Source organism: Herpailurus yagouaroundi, unplaced genomic scaffold (assembly GCF_014898765.1).
Source record: "Herpailurus yagouaroundi ecotype Mexico unplaced genomic scaffold, PumYag 159, whole genome shotgun sequence".
NCBI lineage: Eukaryota > Metazoa > Chordata > Mammalia > Carnivora > Felidae > Herpailurus > Herpailurus yagouaroundi.
This window is the reverse complement of record NW_024412400.1, coordinates 16972119-16990196: the sequence shown is the minus strand read 5'-3', so window position 1 is coordinate 16990196 and position 18078 is coordinate 16972119. Positions and strand designations below refer to the sequence as shown.

General features: G+C 45.1%; 1 protein-coding gene across 11 annotated transcripts in view; it reads left to right on the top strand.

Moving 5' to 3' along the window:
• The window catches only part of RARB (retinoic acid receptor beta), a 771689-nt gene that overhangs the window by 602856 nt on the left and 150755 nt on the right, over positions 1–18078 (top strand). The window contains exon 1 of one of the 11 annotated variants that reach the window (XM_040480049.1): positions 5813–6106. The exons of 8 other annotated variants lie outside the window; for them this stretch is intronic. Coding sequence is in view for 1 of the 3 variants with exons in the window: in XM_040480048.1 (XP_040335982.1) it covers positions 6112–6154 (43 nt within the window). In the remaining 2 variants the exon portion in view is untranslated. Of the gene's footprint in view, positions 1–5812; positions 6155–9485; positions 9496–18078 lie in introns of those variants that run through there. 2 more of the 11 variants (XM_040480048.1, XM_040480051.1) reach the window with 2 other exon arrangements.

The window sequence follows — 18078 nt, the reverse complement described above, 5'->3', positions numbered from 1 at the left end:
TGTACACATGCTGATAACTTGGTACTTTGGGTAGGGAGGTATTGATGTGTAAATTAGAAGGAAAAAAACAAACAAACATGAGTTTAAATTTTATCGCCAGAAAATTGTAGATTCCAGAAAATAAAACAGGAGAGGTACACGTCTGTCTGCTTAAACTTCGGCTATGGAATTGGTCTGCAAGCGCCAGTTAGAATTTGATTTGCCAGCCCAAATGCAAAGCCGTGGTTTTGAAAGAGGCCTTTTTTTTTTTTTTTTTTTTTGTCCTAATTAGATAAATGACCAGAATGGCCATTTCTGATAGGCTAACTGATCTGAATCAAAAGTTTTCTTCTCATTTCTGGAAGCCTGGCTCTGACCATATATAACCAGTCAGTATTGTCATGAACTTTTCTTTAAAACAAAAAAGTAAAAGAAAGTTCTTCTGGATGTCCGATGCTTGTAATTTGCCTTCAACATATTAAGCCCCTGGGATGATTGAAAAGGGAAGAAAATCTTACCGTTTCCCTTTTGTACATTCCACAAGCATCAGTAAACTATCTCGGAAGAGAAATACACGATGAATGATAAAGATTGCAACTTCTGCTCTCAGGGCATTTATAATCTTTGAAATCAGATTCTTTTTTTTTTTTTTTTTTTATAAAAGGCTAGGAATTTTTTAAATCAGAGCGTTACTCTCAAGGAGAAAGATGGAGATGTGAAACCAAGGTGCAAAATATAAAACGCTCTTCAAATCGCATAGGGCTTATTAAACACTAAACGCAGTATTCATTTTAGAATGTCTTAGAAAGAATCTTCTGTAGAGTTTGAGTTACATGTGAGTGCCAATAAATTTATCTTTAAATGACATTTTTCTACTTTAAATGTTCTACTAGAGATTCAGTTAACTATCAATTAAATACCTGCTTTCAGAAATGGGAGCTTTTGAGAAAGGTTAATCAGAAAAATCTTGGCTGAAAACCTTTCCAAAAGATGTTAATGTAGGATCTTGCCTTTCAGATTATAGTGTAGTTAGGGCAATCGTACGTCTCTGATTTTCTAGAGTAACCCACTTTCAGATATACTGCCACAATTCCCACATAAATCATTGAAATATGCCAGATATTTCAATATTACGAGATTTCCAAGGCTGCCCCTTGAACCCAGGAGTGGCACAGAATGTCTTTGTTTGGATTCTCTGGTCAATATAGCTAGAGCGCTCACAGCTTAATTTTTCCATTATGACTGAAGATCGCCTTGTGCTTCTGGGTCATCCTTCTGAACATGAATTCCTTTTGTGGCACGCTGTAGTTCTGTAAGTAGAAAGCATCCCCTGCAAAACCTGATTTAAGTACAATGACTGTGGTTCTCAATCCAGCATGTTGTATGTATTGGGAGTGGGGGGAGGGAGAGAATTATTAAATTGAATTACTATGAACAAAGCTGTATCAGTTCTTGGCTAGCTTCTCCTTAAAAAGTTGAAACGGGCGGTGATGGAGAGAGGAGAGTGGAGCGAACTCAGGTTCCAGATTTATCAGTCTCCTGTCTGTAAGTGGCTTGGCCTAAGTACCTCTTGTTAAATAGGACATGAGATAACCTTCCCCATCTGTAAGATCTAATGACACAACCTCATCAGTCAATATGTTGCCCCGAATTCTCCTCTCTTCCTTTCTGGCTTCCTTACTTCGTCGTTAAGAACCATAATCCCCGCCTCACCCCACACCCCCGAACCCCTTTAAATGAATAAAAAATAAAGTTGTGCAAGTTCTCCCGACCGAGGAAGCAGTAAGGGTGAGGCTGCAGGTATTATATTATTTATCTTGAGCTTTCAGAGCTTCTTAGAGGAGAATTCAAACAGGCAATGGAACTGCTGACTTGCTTTTTTTCTCTGGACTTGCAGGGTGGGGAGCTGAAAGGGGGGCCTTTCAGTAAGATAAGACTCTTGGTCCCCTGCACGATAAGGCGAGGATAACAGGAACTGACGTCAGCCAGGCAAGCCAGCCTGGCCAAGCATTTCCTCTAGTCAGGGCACATGGATTCCAGGAGTCTCCAGGCCTCCCCCATTGCTGACACACTGAACCAGCAGGGGGGTGGAGGCACGAGGAAAGCTAATTTTAACAGGAGTGACAGTGGGTGACCACGTACGTCCCTCACGCCCCAAAGGAAATTTCTCTAAACAGAACAAAGAGTCACTTGGGTGGGAGTGATTTTAATAAAAGCAGATTCTGAGAGTATAATTGCAATTTTATGTTGTCCTAGAATAGATCCCTGTTTCCCAGCTGTCCACAGTTTCCCTCTGATGTGTCTGGAGAAGGTCTCTGCAGCAGTCCCCAAATCCTATCCCCCATGAACCCCGCCAACTGCCTCTGTATAACAAAATGGGAAGGAATTCACATTGTCAGAGTTAATCCCTGGTATTCCTATTTACTTTCCTAAGTACCAAGTTCCCACCCCCATCCGCATCATATGACAGACAGCTTTGCTAAAGCCATTTCATTTGCCACCAGCCCTGACAGCCCCCAGCAGTGTTTGCTCTCCTCTTTCGGTCTTCCTTTTTTCTTAAACTCACATTATTCTTGCCTTTGCAAGTATCTGCGATTTGAGGTCTGGGGGAGAAACTTGAATGACAGAGCCGGTTTTTATTTTTTCAAGTTTATAGGTTCTCGTGAGTCTACTCTTTTCTTAAAGATAATTGTTGTTGTTGTTGTTGTTGTTTTAAGTATTGAATAAGGGGTTACTCTCCTAATTTGACTCAGATGTAGTGAAATGTTTGGTTTTGTTATTATTGATCAATTACCGTTCACCACAGATCACAGTTTACCAAATCAGAAAAATCCAAATAGCTGAATCCAAAATACTCGGGTAGAAATAATGCAGGCAAGACCAGATAAGACGGGGACATCCGTTAACTGGGAGGAGAAGATTTGGATCACGTTTATCTCAGTTTTTCTCTGATTTCCAGAGCAAATGAAGACCTCGTCTAACCCACGCCTCCTCTCAAAAATTGTAAAGCTTTTGGGGCTACGGTACCTATGTCTTGTTATCAAGGTCCATAATTATAAAAAGGCTGGTGATCTGAAGCCTGTTTCAGCTTCAAAAGATTTTTTAGGGTCTGGTCTATTGAAAAGCTTGGGGGTATAATTAACTAAAATGGAAATGGAGGCAAGCGAAATTTAGTTCCTGATGTTTTAATTTAGCTCAGTACTGCCATGTGTTATTGAGGAGAATTCTTAAAGGCAAACATAATTATTTCATTATGGTCCTCAGAATGCTTTCATTGGCTTTAATGACAAGAAGCTGTATAAAAAGGCATACATTTTAATTAGTCCTTCTTATATTTACATCAGATAAATAACAAATAATTGATGAAAAACAAGTCTTTGGAATGGATGATTTCACATAGTGCGCTGGTTACAGTTTAATGATGAAACGTTTCTCTGTTGCTTTGCATTTTAATTATCCAGACATTAACAGCACTGGTGCCATGGTGCTAAAATAGCGTTGCTGCCATTTTATTACGAAAAAATCACAATTAATGCCTATGAATCAGAAGCCAAAAAAGGTAGCTAGAAGCGCATCTCAGAGGAAGCAAATTGCCAGTCCCATTAATTTCACTATGCTTGTTAGCACTCCTTTTGGTCACTTTTATCTTTTATACTTCATCTCTTTGGACGAGGACTGTCAGGGGTTTCACGTGGGCTTTTATAGCCACCTCTCCTCCTAAATACCTTTCTTTCTCTCCTGCTGCCTGTTTGGAACACTTGCCCGCAAGTACCTTGCCAAATGTGTACCGGAAATTCAGAGAGCCTTTTTCCAGGGTGCAGTCTGCCTTACCTTTGATTTTATATGAAAACCCATTTCACATGATTCATCCGTTTTGGTGTACAGAACACTAATTGTTATTATTGATTTTAAATTCCGTGACCATTACAAGTAACCCAGATGACTGGCAGATAAAGGGTAATAATCCATGGAGTTCTGGAACTGTTTCATGTTTGTCTGGAGTACTTTATGTGATCAATATTAACTGCCCCATTGAAACTAACTGCTGTATCAAATAACAGTCAATCAAATGAATGTGCTTAGAGATTATTTATTGAAAGCTTTAATTGTTCACTGGGGCCCTGCTTATCAGAGGGAACAATAGGAATTAGAGATAGGATGAACAGGTTTGGATTTGCAGAGAAAGTTGGAGGATGTAGATGAACAGGGCATCTCTCTGCTACTTGGGCAAGAGTTTCCAGAAACCCATGCTGGGCTTCTAGTGGCCGCAAGTTGCACGTACTCTTGCAAAGGTTCTCCTATCACCTGTCCATCCAGAGCTCTATACCTATACCACAGGAAGGTATAATGATTTTCTTGCTCTCAGACCAGAGGCTGTGAAGAGTTGTCACTCTCTGAAAGTTTTACTGCTTCTGCTCTGCGTGCCCACTCACATCTCGTACCCTCCCACGTACCTCTCCACCTGTATTCCCTGCCACTGCCCGATGGTCTGAGATAATGAAAGTAGCCCGCCTTGACCCAGGATCGATTTCCACAGCTATGAGATGGGAATAATGATGTCTACGGTGCAGGATTTGTAGAAAGATCAGAGCTCATGTAAATGAGGAGTCTATTCTCGCCCGGAAAACAAAACAGAAGCCACGGAGTAGACTTGTGCTCTGACTCCAGCATGACACCTGTGGCTCACGTGTCTCTGCTCATAGCGAACCTGCTTTTTTAGTTGGTACCTCTTTTCCTCGACGAAAAGGTTCCTCTGTCTGTGGCTCATAACCTGGGTCACAGTCCGTCCCGTTTCTGTCACCATTTGGGTAACACGGGCCCTGATTCGGTGGCATCCATTTACCAAGCCCCCAGGTTTACTACAGAGGACCGACTTTTACAGGGGAGCCTTGTCACCTATGAAACTGTCACAGTGCGACTTCACCCAGAGATGCTGTCAGGGGTACAGTCCGTTTTCATTGCTCACCGGTGGATTCGATCTTGTGGGGTCACTCACCAAACAGCTCTTGGGTGTCTGCCATGTCTCCCTGATATGTTCTCTTCTCTGGATGACACCAACATGATTCCTACCCTGTCCCTGCTCTCTCTGGACTCCTAATGTCTGGAGAAATTGCATACACAAGTCCCTGTGACACAACCCTCTTATATAACACCAACACAAATATCTCCTCGGGACTTTGAACGTGAGTCTGATCACGGAAAGAACTGAAACACCCCCGAGAACCACAGCTGCTGCAGGTGAGGGATCGGGCGGGTGGAACATCTTTGCCACAGGAGCAGGCAAGAGGTTCTCCCGAGTGGAGGCCTCACGGGTAATTTCCAAACGTGGTGTAGGGAGCGCTGGAATGAGCGCGTACCTTCCAAAGTTGCTTCTGGAAGACCCGTATGTAGATATTTCCGGAGTTAATATGTTAAATGATGTTCTTTTGGGGTGGGTCTGATTAGACTGGCTTTTAAGAAAACGATCGCTTATCTCTCGATCATTGTTCCCGTGACTTCCTGCTCCGTGCCAAGCCGCCCCCGAAACATAGTGGCCTAACAATTTATTATCTCATTAGTCTGTAGATGGACCGGGCTCAGCTGGGCAGGTCTTCTGCTCCACACGCTGTCAGCTGAGGCCTGCGTCTCTCCACGTCCCGGCAGGCTCACTCCCCTGGCTGGCGGTCCGCGTCGCTCTCGTTGGCAGGGAGCTCAGCTGGGCCTGGCGACTCGAGCGGCTGCACGTGGCTCGTGCTTGTCCCAGCAGGGCAGCAATGATCGGAGAGGGAGGGAGGAAGCGGAAGCCCCCAGCCCTCTGAAGGGCGAGATCCAGGGCTGGCACGGAGCCACTCGCGCCTCTGTGGGCGAAGCAGGCACCGGGGCCAGCCCGCATCCCCAAACTCTGCCTCTCGACGGGGCAGTGACAGAGGAAGTGCGGCCATCCTCCGTTCCCCGTAACGATCGTCACACGCGTGCCTTCTGATAAGAAAGAAACGATGGTCTTCTGACGATAGAGACTGCACTGAAGCACCACGGAGGGGTTTTCGTTCGTCGGTTTTTGGCTGGTTACACGGTTTCCACGGTTCTCCTCTGCCGCCTGTCGATGCCTTCTCGCCAGTCGGCCCTCACCGCTGATCCGGCGTGGAAGGTACGATGCTCCTCGTTTTACAGGAGAGGCAGTTGTGTCTCGGAGAAGGTGAGGCGTGGGTCTGAGGTCACACAGTAAGTTGTAGGGCTGAGGCTGAAACCACGGGAAGGGCTTTTCCCCATCGTCTGTGTGGACTGACTCACTTCCAGTTTAGGTCTGTCATCTGCATCAGCTGCGTGAAGAATTCCTGGAACGCCTCCTATGCCCTAACAAACCCGAGTAGGGGCCCCGGACTGTTTTGGCGTGGAGGAGATGTAGAAAAGAGAGAAGTAAGGAACCGTAACTGGCATGAGTTCCTCTGACTGCGTTATTTCTCTGATAGCAGCCACGGCCTCTTTTGTCCCCTGTCCCATCCTGTTTGTGGCTGAATTCTGCATTGGCCCCTTCCCTCCCTCCGTCCCTCACAGGAGTCAGGGTCTGCTTGAGTCTTGTGTTTACCGGGGAATCGCAGGAAGGTGAGAGATGAGAAATGAGGCTTTGCGTCTTCTCCAAGTTCACCTGTAACCCTCCTCTAGAGACCACTGCTAATGATTCCTGCTGGGGGTGCCTCATAGTTAAGGATCACTATTATATCATCCGTTACTTAAAAAAAAAAAAAAAAAAAAAGCGGGGTGCGGGGTGGGGGAAAGCTTCCTAAGAGAGGATGAAGTTAAATTGCCCTTTTGGAATTCGCCGCCTGTTTTAAAGTATCTGTTTTCTTTAGAGGGTCCCAAACCTAAGAAAACTATTACTGCTTGATGAAGTTTACATAAATAATTATGACGGTTGTTAGCCTCTCCCATAATGCTCTTATATCAGTGATTTCAGTGATATCTGAAATGTGATGTATTGCTCTCTGTTTTGGATTTTTATAAGCCATGTTCTACCTGTTTTTGTTTGTTTGCTTGAAATCTAATTGTTACTGAATTACGTATTTTGAGGAAATGGAGACAGATGGATGCGTTGAAGTGACTTACTAGAAGTCACGCAGTAGGTTCTGAATGGAACCTGTAAGATGCTGTCACGTGTTCGGGGGGCACGGCGTGGTCCTATGCAGTGTGTCACATGGTGGAGTTGGGCATTCTCCATGCGCTGCCTCAGCTGTGGAAGCTAGAGCTCCAGTCCCCTCAGTTGTTCCATCTATAAAATGGATCCACAATGCTTACCTTGCAAGCTTACCATAGACTTAGATAAGAGTGTATTTAAAGTACCTGATAGGTAATATTCAGTAAATAGATACCTTCCCCCTTATTTTCTTATGAAAAACTTTTTTAACGCAGAAAAGCTCAAAGATTTTATGGGAAGCCCTTGGATACTCACTACCATATGTACCATTAAAGTTACCAGTTTGTTTTCTGTATTTCTACCCATTTCTCCTGTGTGTGTGTGTGTGTGTGTGTGTGTGTGTGTGTGTGTGTGTGTGTTTCTGTTTTGTTTTATTGACTGGGCTCCCTTACTAACCTGGGACGTTTTGGGGATGAGATATTGTGTCCTTCTGTTTTCCAGTCCTAGTATGGTACTTAGTACCTGGTGGTCAGTACTCAATTAACTGTGGTTAAGTCGGTGGATATGGTCAAGCACACCGCCGTTTGAGTGTACTAGATATCAGCACTGTCCAGAACTTCCTAGAGTGATGGAAGTGATCTGTAGTTCTGTGTTGCCCAGTCTCATAGCCGCCAGCCTTGTGTGGCACTGGATATGGGCCTCATATATCTGAGGAACTGAATTTTTTATTTTATTTAATTTTAATCTGTTAAGGTTTCAATACCTACACGTGGCTAGTGGCTACTGTATTGAACAACACAGCTCTGTATACTCCAGCCATTAGTATTTTTTCAATATTTGTTCTCTTTCTTTCCCTTTCGCCATTATTCTTCTTTCCTATAGCTATTAAGGAGCTTTAATTATCTCTTTATGTAGAGGGTAAATAGACTGCAGGAGAACGTAAACAGAATACCAGAGGGTGGGGATTTCAGTCATTGTTTAACGTGTTTTCCTTCTGGGTGGAACTATTTTTCCTGGGTCCTGGCAAATGCATAGCACTTACTTTACGAACATTTTACAGAGCTAAACCAGGATTTTCACAGAATCCCAGTGGGCTGGACTTCAATTATATTTCTTGCAGTCATCACATCGCTGTGGCATCACATTCTATTCCTGTGCCTCTGTGTCCTTGTTGACTTTCAAATGGACAGAGTATCTTCCAACATTTCCAAGCTACTTTCAACTCAGTTGAAACGTCTTAAACTTAAGGGAGGCAGAGAGGAACCGGCCACACTCTGTGGAAGGCTCACCATGTGTTCTAGAAAATGCCATCCTGTCTCTCCCAGGAGGACCTTCTTCTGCTCATGTATGTGTGCTCTGCTTTGCAACCTGGTGCCTGGCACACAGTAGGTGCTCAGGAACTAAGCTGAGAATAGTTCAGTAGTAGCAAACTTACAATTCAGAACATCCCAAATGGTTGCCGCCTTGATACATTTGTATGTTTTAGAGTCACTCAGAACACCTGAAGGTAAACTTCCAGGGAGCTGTCAAAACTTGGGAAGTTCAGGTTGGCGGTTATGGTGAGCACTTATGAACGCGTTAGCCAGAAAACTGGCCTGAATGGGCACAGGATATTTCCTTGGGCTTCTGGCGTTCGTTTTGATATCCGAGAAGCAGATTTTCTGATGGTCCCTCCTGTTAACCAGGACATGGTCCCTCCTCCCCCCTTTTTATTGTCGATCCCTAGAAATGATGAAGGTAAATAGACATAAGACCAGATTAACAATCAAGAGAAACTTTTGAACGAGGTTTGTTCCCTGGACCTGGGCACAAGTTGTGATGGATTTTCATTAGAATGCAAAACCACCATCATCATAATTATTATTGATGAAGCTCTTACTGCCTGCCAAGTACACAGAATGAACGATGTCTTCTGGGAAGCCCTGTTATCGCGCCATTTTACGGGTGAGAGTTCCCAGGCACAGACTAGATCAGGTACCCAACTCCGGTCTCCCAAGTAGAAGCGAGCCAGTTGCAAGTTCCCATCCCGGCTTTGCATTATGTGGGTTGCCTTCCCTCTGCCAACTATGCAAAGTAAACTCCTATGTGCTTTGCAGGAAGGGGCGATAAGAAGGTTGGAAGCCTCAGAACCCACAGAATAATAAAAGGGTTTCCAAGTGAAAGCTGGAAACAATACATTTTTAACAAAATGGGCAGTTACTCTAATTGCTGTGCCCCTACTGTTCAATTCCTTTTTATGTCCTAATTCATTAAATTATGTGCACACACAGGCTTATTATTTACAGATGTATGCACTTTTAACTGGCTCATATGAAACAGATGTTTCGCGAAAGGTAACAGAGAGCAAGTGATCTAAACCGTCCTTTAGTGAGTATCAAGTGAGTATTATAGCCCATTACCTGCAAGTCTTTTGCTATTATTTTGAACGGCAATGTCCAGTGTGGGGAGGAGAATTCAATCTGTCCCCTGGAGGAACAAATAAAAATACAACGACCCTATAAGCAGACATCTGCATCTCAAAATAAAAGAGGGTGTGTGCAGGTGACAGGCAGGTGGTGTTCACATGTGGGCTCAGGTGGATATGAATGAGCTTTATAAGCAGTTTGGCGGGGGGGGGGGGGGGAGACACATTGCAGTACAGCCAACTTTTAAAAACAAACTTATTTATTTTTTTAAATTTTTTTTAACGTTTATTTTATTTTTGAGACAGAGAGAGACAGAGCATGAACAGGGGAGGAGCAGAGAGAGAGGGAGACACAGAAACAGGCTCCAGGCTCTGAGCTGTCAGCACAGAGCCCGACGCGGGGCTCGAACTCACGGACCGTGAGATCATGACCTGAGCAGAAGTCGGACGCTTAACCGACCGAGCCACCCAGTCGCCCCTAAAAACAATTTTAAAGGGCCTTGTTCTGTGATATTTTAATCATTACTGTCTTGGAATATGTAGCTGAGCAATTAGCACACTCCTTTTAGTCAGAACTTCTTCATTATTTTTTAGACGGAATTAGTCCATTGCTCTTGTATCTGGAAGGAATGCATGCAAAGTATACAGTCCATGTCAAATTATTGTCTCCCAGATTCTAAAAGAGTTGAAATGAGCCTTTCTGCGGGTTCTTTGTGGCTCCACCAAAATAATCTTTAAAAAAATTTTTTTAATGTTTATTTATTTTTGAGAGAAAGAGAGAGAGAGACAGACCGAGCATGAGCAGGGGAGGGGCAGAGAGAGGGAGACACAGAATGTGAAGCAGGCTCCAGGCTCTGAGCTGTCAGCACAGAGTCCGACGCGGGGCTCGAACTCACGAACCACGAGATCATGACCTGAGCCAGAGTCAGTCACTTAACTAACTGAGCCACCCAGGCGCGCCCCCCCAAATAATCTTTAATAATTATAGAATTAACGTATTGCTATGTAACAGACCAACCCAATACTGTGTAGCTTAAGACACAATTTATTATTAACTTTCAAGGTTCTGTCTCTCTTGGGGTCCTACACGTGGCTGCAGTCAGAAGCGACTGAGGCTGGGGCACCTAGGTGGTGCAGTCAGTTGAGCGTCCGACTCTTGGTTTCGGCTCAGTCACGATCTCACAGTTCATGAGTTCGAGCCCTACATCGGGCTCCACGCTGATGGCGCGGAGCCTGCATGGGATTCTGTCTCTCCTTCTCTCCCTCTCCTGCTTGTGCTCTCTCTCTCTCAAAAATAAATAAATAAACTTAAAAAAAAAAAAATAAGAAGAAGTGACTGAGGTTAGACTTGTCTATGGGTTTGACCCCGGTGGATGTTCCAGAAGCCTTCTCCATTCACATGTCCACTTCCGCAGCTGACATCGCAGCAACGGCTGGAGGCTGCCATGGCATCTCTCTCTCCACATGGCCTCCGCTTATGACATGGGCTCCCTTACAGCACGGTGGTCACGGGGCTCTGTACCTGGCTTCCCCTAGAATAAACATTCCAGGAAACCCATATGGAAGCTGCCAGGCTTCTTAGGGTCTAGCCCTATGTGTAACACAGCATCACTCTTGCCACTTTCTGTTGATCAGAATGAAATCAGAGTAACAGCTCAGATTCAAGAGGAAGGGCCTTACGCGTTGGTGTGGATTCCTGGAGGTGTGGCTCATTGACCAGGCCATCTTTGGAGACCACTTACCATACGACGAGCCATAAAAATAAATGTACACCTCCTTGTCAATGCAGTGTAGCATGGCCTAATAAAAATAAACGTGACCAGTTCACATTGCAAGGAACTGGGTGGCCTATGTCAGCGAACAGTCATTTCAGTGCCCCTTCAGAATATTAGGGAGCAGTAATAGTCACCCCTCAGAGTCCATTCAGATTTGTTGTTTGTGATCTGTTCATTTTCTAAACAAACACACAAAATCAGAGCAAAAAGATGGCTGAAAATATGTCATGGTGCATGTTGAAAGCTGGGGACCGTCACAACTGAAATATAAAATGGGGCATGAAATATTAAGTGGCATATCAGGTTTATTGCATATATGACCATGAGAGTGCATTTTATTTTGTCTTATGGAGCTCTAAAAAAAAAAAAAAATGCATGTAATGGATTAAAGGTATTAAAACTCCCATATTCTGCCTGGCTTGGGGCCAGGGAACAAGCCACGATAAATAATCCCAGTGGAGAGAATATGTAGGAAGGAATTTTAAAATGTATTTATGATAGACATATTGACCTCCCTAACTAATAAAAATGTGTACATGAGGTTAGTTTTGAGGGAAATGTGCAGACCTTACACATTTATGGTGCATATAAATACTGTATGCTCTATAGCGTTAGCATCCTTAAAATATTTCCCACATCTCTGTGACATATGGCTGTCATACTCTATCTTTACCCTGGAAGCAAAGGAAAGCATGGATTTTATAGTAACATGTACAGTTTACCATAAGAAGGGATCGTTTTAATTTCCTTTATCTTAAAGCAGGGGTCAGGAAACTAAGCCAAATCTGGCTCGGAATATGCTTTTCTAAATAATGTTTTATTGGTACATACCACGCCTGTTCATTTACGTCTTGTCTAGTGCTCCCTTCTCCCTACAGTGGCAGAGTTGAATCGCTGTGACGGAGACCGTATGGTCCACAAGACCGAAAATATTTACTACCTGGCCCTTTTCAGAAAAAGCTTGCTGACCTTGTCCTAAAACATCAACACATTAATAAAACGGCTTAGAATAGAAACAAGTAGCTTTGTGTCTCGTTTAGAGTAAGCCTGTATGTGGATTCAGGAGGCCCATTCTAGATCAAGCCATGGCCCAGCCGTGTGACCTTGGCTAAGTCATTTAACTTCTCTGTGCTTCAGTTTCCTCCTGTGACTAATGGAGGGGAAAAAACCGGATAATGATGATAATCCCTGCTCTCCTTCACACTCTTGTCACAAGCAAGCACGCGGGGTGGCGGGAGTGCAAACACATCTCAAGTCCCACCGCCAGGTAATACGCGCTTGTTGGCGGATAACGGCCGAACCGGCCACAACAATCGTCATTTGTTATCTTGGTGCCGCGTGGAAGAATTTCTGTGCAGAGTTCATTCTTTCACTCGTTTTTTTTTTTTCAACTGACGCTCATTGAGTCCCTCCTGTGTACTGGGCGCTCTTTCAGGCACTGAGGAGCCCTGAGCGGGGCGTGAAGAAGCGGTTTCCTGGGGTCCTCTGCGCGGGGACTGCGGGTGGGCCGGGAAACCCGTGAAGAGAGGACTGTAGTGGCACTTTGGCTTAATGCCCGAGAGGCTGGGAAGGAAGGGACTGTTCAGAGACAGCATAAGGCAACAACGCTGACACATACTGCTTCACTTGTCCTGGCTCTCAAGAATCTCTTTTGGAAGGAGGGATGGCCATTTGAGAAAGGAAAGTGGAAGCGAGGGTCAGCGAATCAAGACGTGAGTCCACCGTGTGCAAGAACGATGAGAAGGTGAACAACGCTGAGATTCGCCAGCCCAAGTGTGATCCTTGATGGTGGTACTTCTACTTGTGTAACACTGACGTGTCACCGACCTGGCGCGTGTGCGTGTCATCGCGTCCCTTCACAGTGGTTTATCATCTGACGCCCACAGTGATCCGATGAGGGGCACACTCGCATTTTCTACAAGGAGAAATGGAAGCTCAGAGAGGTCAAGCTGCTCACTCACAGTCACATAGTAAGTAGCAGAATTAGGATTTGAACCCAGACAGGCTGGCTTCAGAATTCACACTTCCCGTCACATGCCTTGACTTATCTGTAAAGATGGAAAGTTCCCTTGAAGGAAGGAATATCCAAAAAAGACCTGAGCTTGGGGACTGCTCAGAGTTGGAAGATTGGGGAAAATTTCCTTGTTCTTTCAAGTTTTCTTTAGCAATTTCTTTTTTAGGAACCACAATTCAAACACTCTGCACCTCTCGTTCTTCTCAAGAAGTTTTGAAAAATCACTTACAAAAGAAAAAACACAACAGCTACAGCATCTCCATAAGCTTAATTCCATGTGGAAACTCCAGAATCTTTTAAAATGCCACCCAAGTGCACCCTTTTGACCTGATGATGTGCTATGCTTATCCCCGGCACTAACAATAGCTTCCTATTAGTGAACTAGAAGGTGCAGGGAGGGAGTTCACTGTCGTCCTGCTTCTAGAAGTCAGTAGACAATGACTGAGGGGGCTGTGGCACAGCTTTAGAATTTTGGATGTTGGTTTCATTCTTGTGCCAGTTAAGCTTTGGTTAAAGGAGTATATGTGGCCCGCTGGCAAGAGAGAAAACCAACTTGGGGGCGGGGCGCCCAGCGCTGTCCCCTCCATCCCCCACCGCCAGCCCCAAAATCCAGCACTTGAGCAGGCCACATTTGGCCTGAGTTACTGCTCCTGACAGTGTGTAGAAACACGCCCTTGGAGCACTGCCAAAGGCCTCTGGAACCTCGGTTTTAGCTGCTGCCATTCTGCCTGCTGGGGGTTAGTTTCTCAGCAGGGAAGATGTGGGAGGGGTGTGTGTGTGTGTGTGTGTGTGTGTGTGTGTGTGTGTGTGTGTACCTTCTAATTCCTGTGTTTGCTTCTGGGGGACTTTCCTACTTTATTGCTCTGACTGGAAAGAAAAGAGGGCATTATTTCTGTACCCTTAGCTGCTTTCTCTTTTAGATTTCCAGTTTTACTTTGGGTCCTTATGCTGGGACAACTGGGTGTCCGTCTTAGACGTAGTCTATATATTCTGAAACTCGCTGGCAGGGATGTGCCAGCCTCTTGCCGAAGGAGTTCTGTGTGGTCATAAGGATGTCCCTGTCTTCCGCCAACCCCAGGGTTGAACACTCCTCCTGAGTTCACCCAGACCATTTGCCTTCTACTCCCTGCTCCTGGGTTCTCATCTGTGTGTTCTTGAACAGTGACATAACCACAGTGCCCCCGGTTTCCTGCCTGTAAAGATGAAATACTCAGTCTGCCTATCTCCTAGGGTCAAATGAGTTAAAATATGGAATATGCCTAGAACCTAATGGGGGCAGTGGCTGGCTCATAGTACATGCTGCACAAAGGTTAGCTATTAATATTGTCGCAATGTTAATATTTGACTAGACTCTAGAGACGTTTCTTGTCATTTTCTCAGGTAACCGTATGAGTCACATTCTTTTTTTTTTTTTTAAGTATTTATTTTGAGAGCATGAGTGAGTGGGTGTGAGTGGGTGAGGGGTCGAGAGAGAGAGAGGAAGAGAGAGAATCCCAAGCAGCTCCATACTGTCAGTGCAGAGCCCAACGTGGGCCTCGAACTCACAAACCGTGAGATCATGACTTGAGCCTAAATCAGGAGTCAGACGCTCAACCAGCCGAGCCACCCAGGGGCTCTGTTAGTCGAGTTCTTAAGATCGGACTTAACCCATCTTTTCCCAAATACTCTGAGAAGTAAGCGTTAGCTATTATTTTTGTGTTTGTATTTTGTGTAGAGTTTACAAATTGGAAACCCTGCTGTGTAGTAAGTATGCTTGCTGTGTCCACTTTCCAGATCAGGGAAGCTGAGGTTCCGGAAGCTAAAGGGACTGCTAGTATGTGGCAGAGTTAGGCACTTGGGTTATGCCTTCTGTCAGCTGGGATGCCAGGCCCGATTCTCCGGCGCTGTGGGAGATCATCTTATTTGCTGCTCCACTGCTTCGTCCTAAAGCCTCCGCACAGGGAGCATCCTTAACCCTAGATCAGGGCTCTTGAAACTCAGCACTATTTATAAATTGGGCCAGAGAATTCATTGGGGCTAGGGGAGCGGAGCAGGGCAGGCTTGTGCCTTGCCGCATGTTTAGAAGCATCCCTGGCCTCTACCCACTAAATGCCAGTCGCGGCCCCCAGTTATGACAGCCACACTGTCTGGAGACAAAATGTCTCTTGTGGGGCAAAACCGATGCTGGTTAAGAACCGCTGCCCTCGATTAAGGAAGATGGAAAGAGATGTTGTGTGGGGGGGGGGAGGGTGGTGGAGATGTAGGGGTTGGCTCTTACTTGCTGAGCGCTTACTGGGTGCCAGGCAAGTTGCAAACATTACCTCCCTCTCGCCCACAGGAATTTGAGGATGGTCTGCGTTTTCATGAAAGAGATACGAGGGCTCAGAGAAGTAAGGAAAGCTGCATGGCCGTTAAATTACTGGCAGAAGAGGGATCCAAATCCAGGGTCATCTGGCAGCAAAGCCCACACGCTTCCCAACACTTCCTACATACGGTTTTCTGCGGGCTTATGGTGTTTTAGTTCTTTTTAGGAATCAAGAAAACCCACACAGTGAGGATTAAATTGGTTTCAAAGTTATTTCCAGGCCACTCAAATGAGCGCACACCTGGAAAAACAAAACCAAACCAAAAAACTTCTTTGCAGCCTAAGTGGGGCATCATTTTGTTGAGAACCGTGGCTTTGGCTAAACGTTGGCGTAATCGCACTTAGCGTTCTCAGACCTGAGAAGCTAGCCAGGATCCCCAGGTGACAAAGCATAATTTCATCTCCCCCTTCCTTGAACACAGTATTCCAAAAAGTATCCCCTCATACCTTTTCTGTTAGGCTGGTATCGACGTGGTTTTTAGCATATATTAACAGCACATAACGCAAAGAATTTTGTGTCTGAGACGGTACGTATTTTAATGCCCCAGTTTTAATCAACTTTATGTGCAGGAAATTTGAACAGATAATAGGATGTCATTTATTAGTGCAATAATTGCTTTTTTAGAAGTTATGGGGATCCTGATTAGAAGTGGAATATTGAACTGAATCATTTGGTGTTGAGATAAACTCTTCAGGGGGACCTTAATATTGCGATGCAATTAGCTTCATCTATACATGACTCCCGAGACCGGTTCCCGCATTTGTTCAGTTAATGCAGATCCAGTTCTGATGCCTCTCAGTTCAGATCATTAATAAGTAGTTAGATGTGTCGGCCTGTTAAGTGGTTTTAAGGGAGAATTTATTTGAACCCTGTCATAAGCTATCTTAGTATGTCCTAGAAAATAGTGATAGAAAGCATCGTCTGTTAAAAACGTCACCCAAAACAACCTATGAGATAATTTTCGGCTATGTTCTTTGAAGCAAGAAAGCGTATTATAAAAATGAAATGTAGGTGTTGAACGTGTCATGGTCCCTTATGAAAATATGACAGCACTTCCCATGGTAAAAGTCAGTCCCAGGAATAATTTCTGCTGGCCGTGAGCCCAGGCAGGTGTAGCTGTAATGCGGAGTGATTAGTGGATTCTGAGCCACTCTCTCTCTCTTTTTAAAGCCCAAACTATCTCGTCACATTTAACCATGTCTGGAATCAAATCAGTGTTTGGAAAATTACAACCATGAATTAAAAGAAAGGGAGGTACATAATCCCGCAGTTCTCAAATTTGAGTAAATAGCCCTGAGCAGACCATACCCAGTGATGTTTCTAGCAGAGAAAATAAATGAGGGAGATGGAAAATGAGAAGGTAGAAAGGCTGTGGGTTTTAGTGAAATAATAGTGATGTGTATGAAGCCATTTCAGTCTCTTTCGCGAAGGCTGAGAGCGGTGTTGTGCTTTTAAATTCCTAATTCTAAAGTGCAGAGTTCCTGGTCCCTCCCCTCCCCGTGGTTTTGGGGAGGAGTTAGACGAGTTAAGGCACGTTCAACAACTAGCACAGCCCCTGGCACCTAGTAAGTGCGCGGTAAATAGCAGATACTATTAGTTCAGGCTCTTCCTGTGCAACTTTGAACCCGCTGCCAACTAAAAGCCACTGCCAGAATTCTGTGGAGAGAACGAAGGCTTCTGGCTTCTGGTGAGCATAAACACACACGCAGCCTGAAGTTCTCAGTGCATTAAGTACTTCACAAGGTGGAGTATTTAGTGAGGACCTGGGCAAAGGGGAAGCTGACAGAGTTGCCACGCCAAACGGACTCAGCAGAATGTTTGGGATTCTCGTGAGGTTAGGGCGGTAACAAGGCATTTTTATGCCATGGTGTCTCGAATGTTACTAACGTGCTTAGGTTAGGAATTATCTGGAGTGGGACGGGGGGGTGGTTACGATGCCTGTTTCCATGCAGCAGGCGTATCTGGGGTGGCGCTGAGAGTCTACGTTTGAACGAATTCCCAGGGGATGGTGATTCTGCTGGTCCGGGGATCGAACTTTGAAAAGCATGGCTTTCTTTTAAGGACTCCGAAATCAAAGTCTTCCTCCCAGGCCCCAGCCCCTGTTGTTGTCCCCTGCTTGTGTTCGGCACCTGTTGCATGTGTGGTCAGAATAGCAGGGATTCTCATAACCCAGCTCCAGCCCTCGGCCAGGATCCCGGGTGACCCGGGCAAACACACACTCCTTCAGGGTCACGGGCAGGTTACTGAGTCAAGACTGCCAAAGCCCCGCGTTGATGTTTTCCTTCTCTCCCCACCCCCTCCCTCCTTTGCCTGCCCCAAACCCTGGACTAATCTTGGAGCTGCTTAATAACAACAAAGCCAGCAGCCGAGTGAGGCGAGACCATTTCAAAGCAAAGTTTTTCTTGTTTGGCAATTACCTAATTTCACAATGTGATTCACAGATTTGCAAA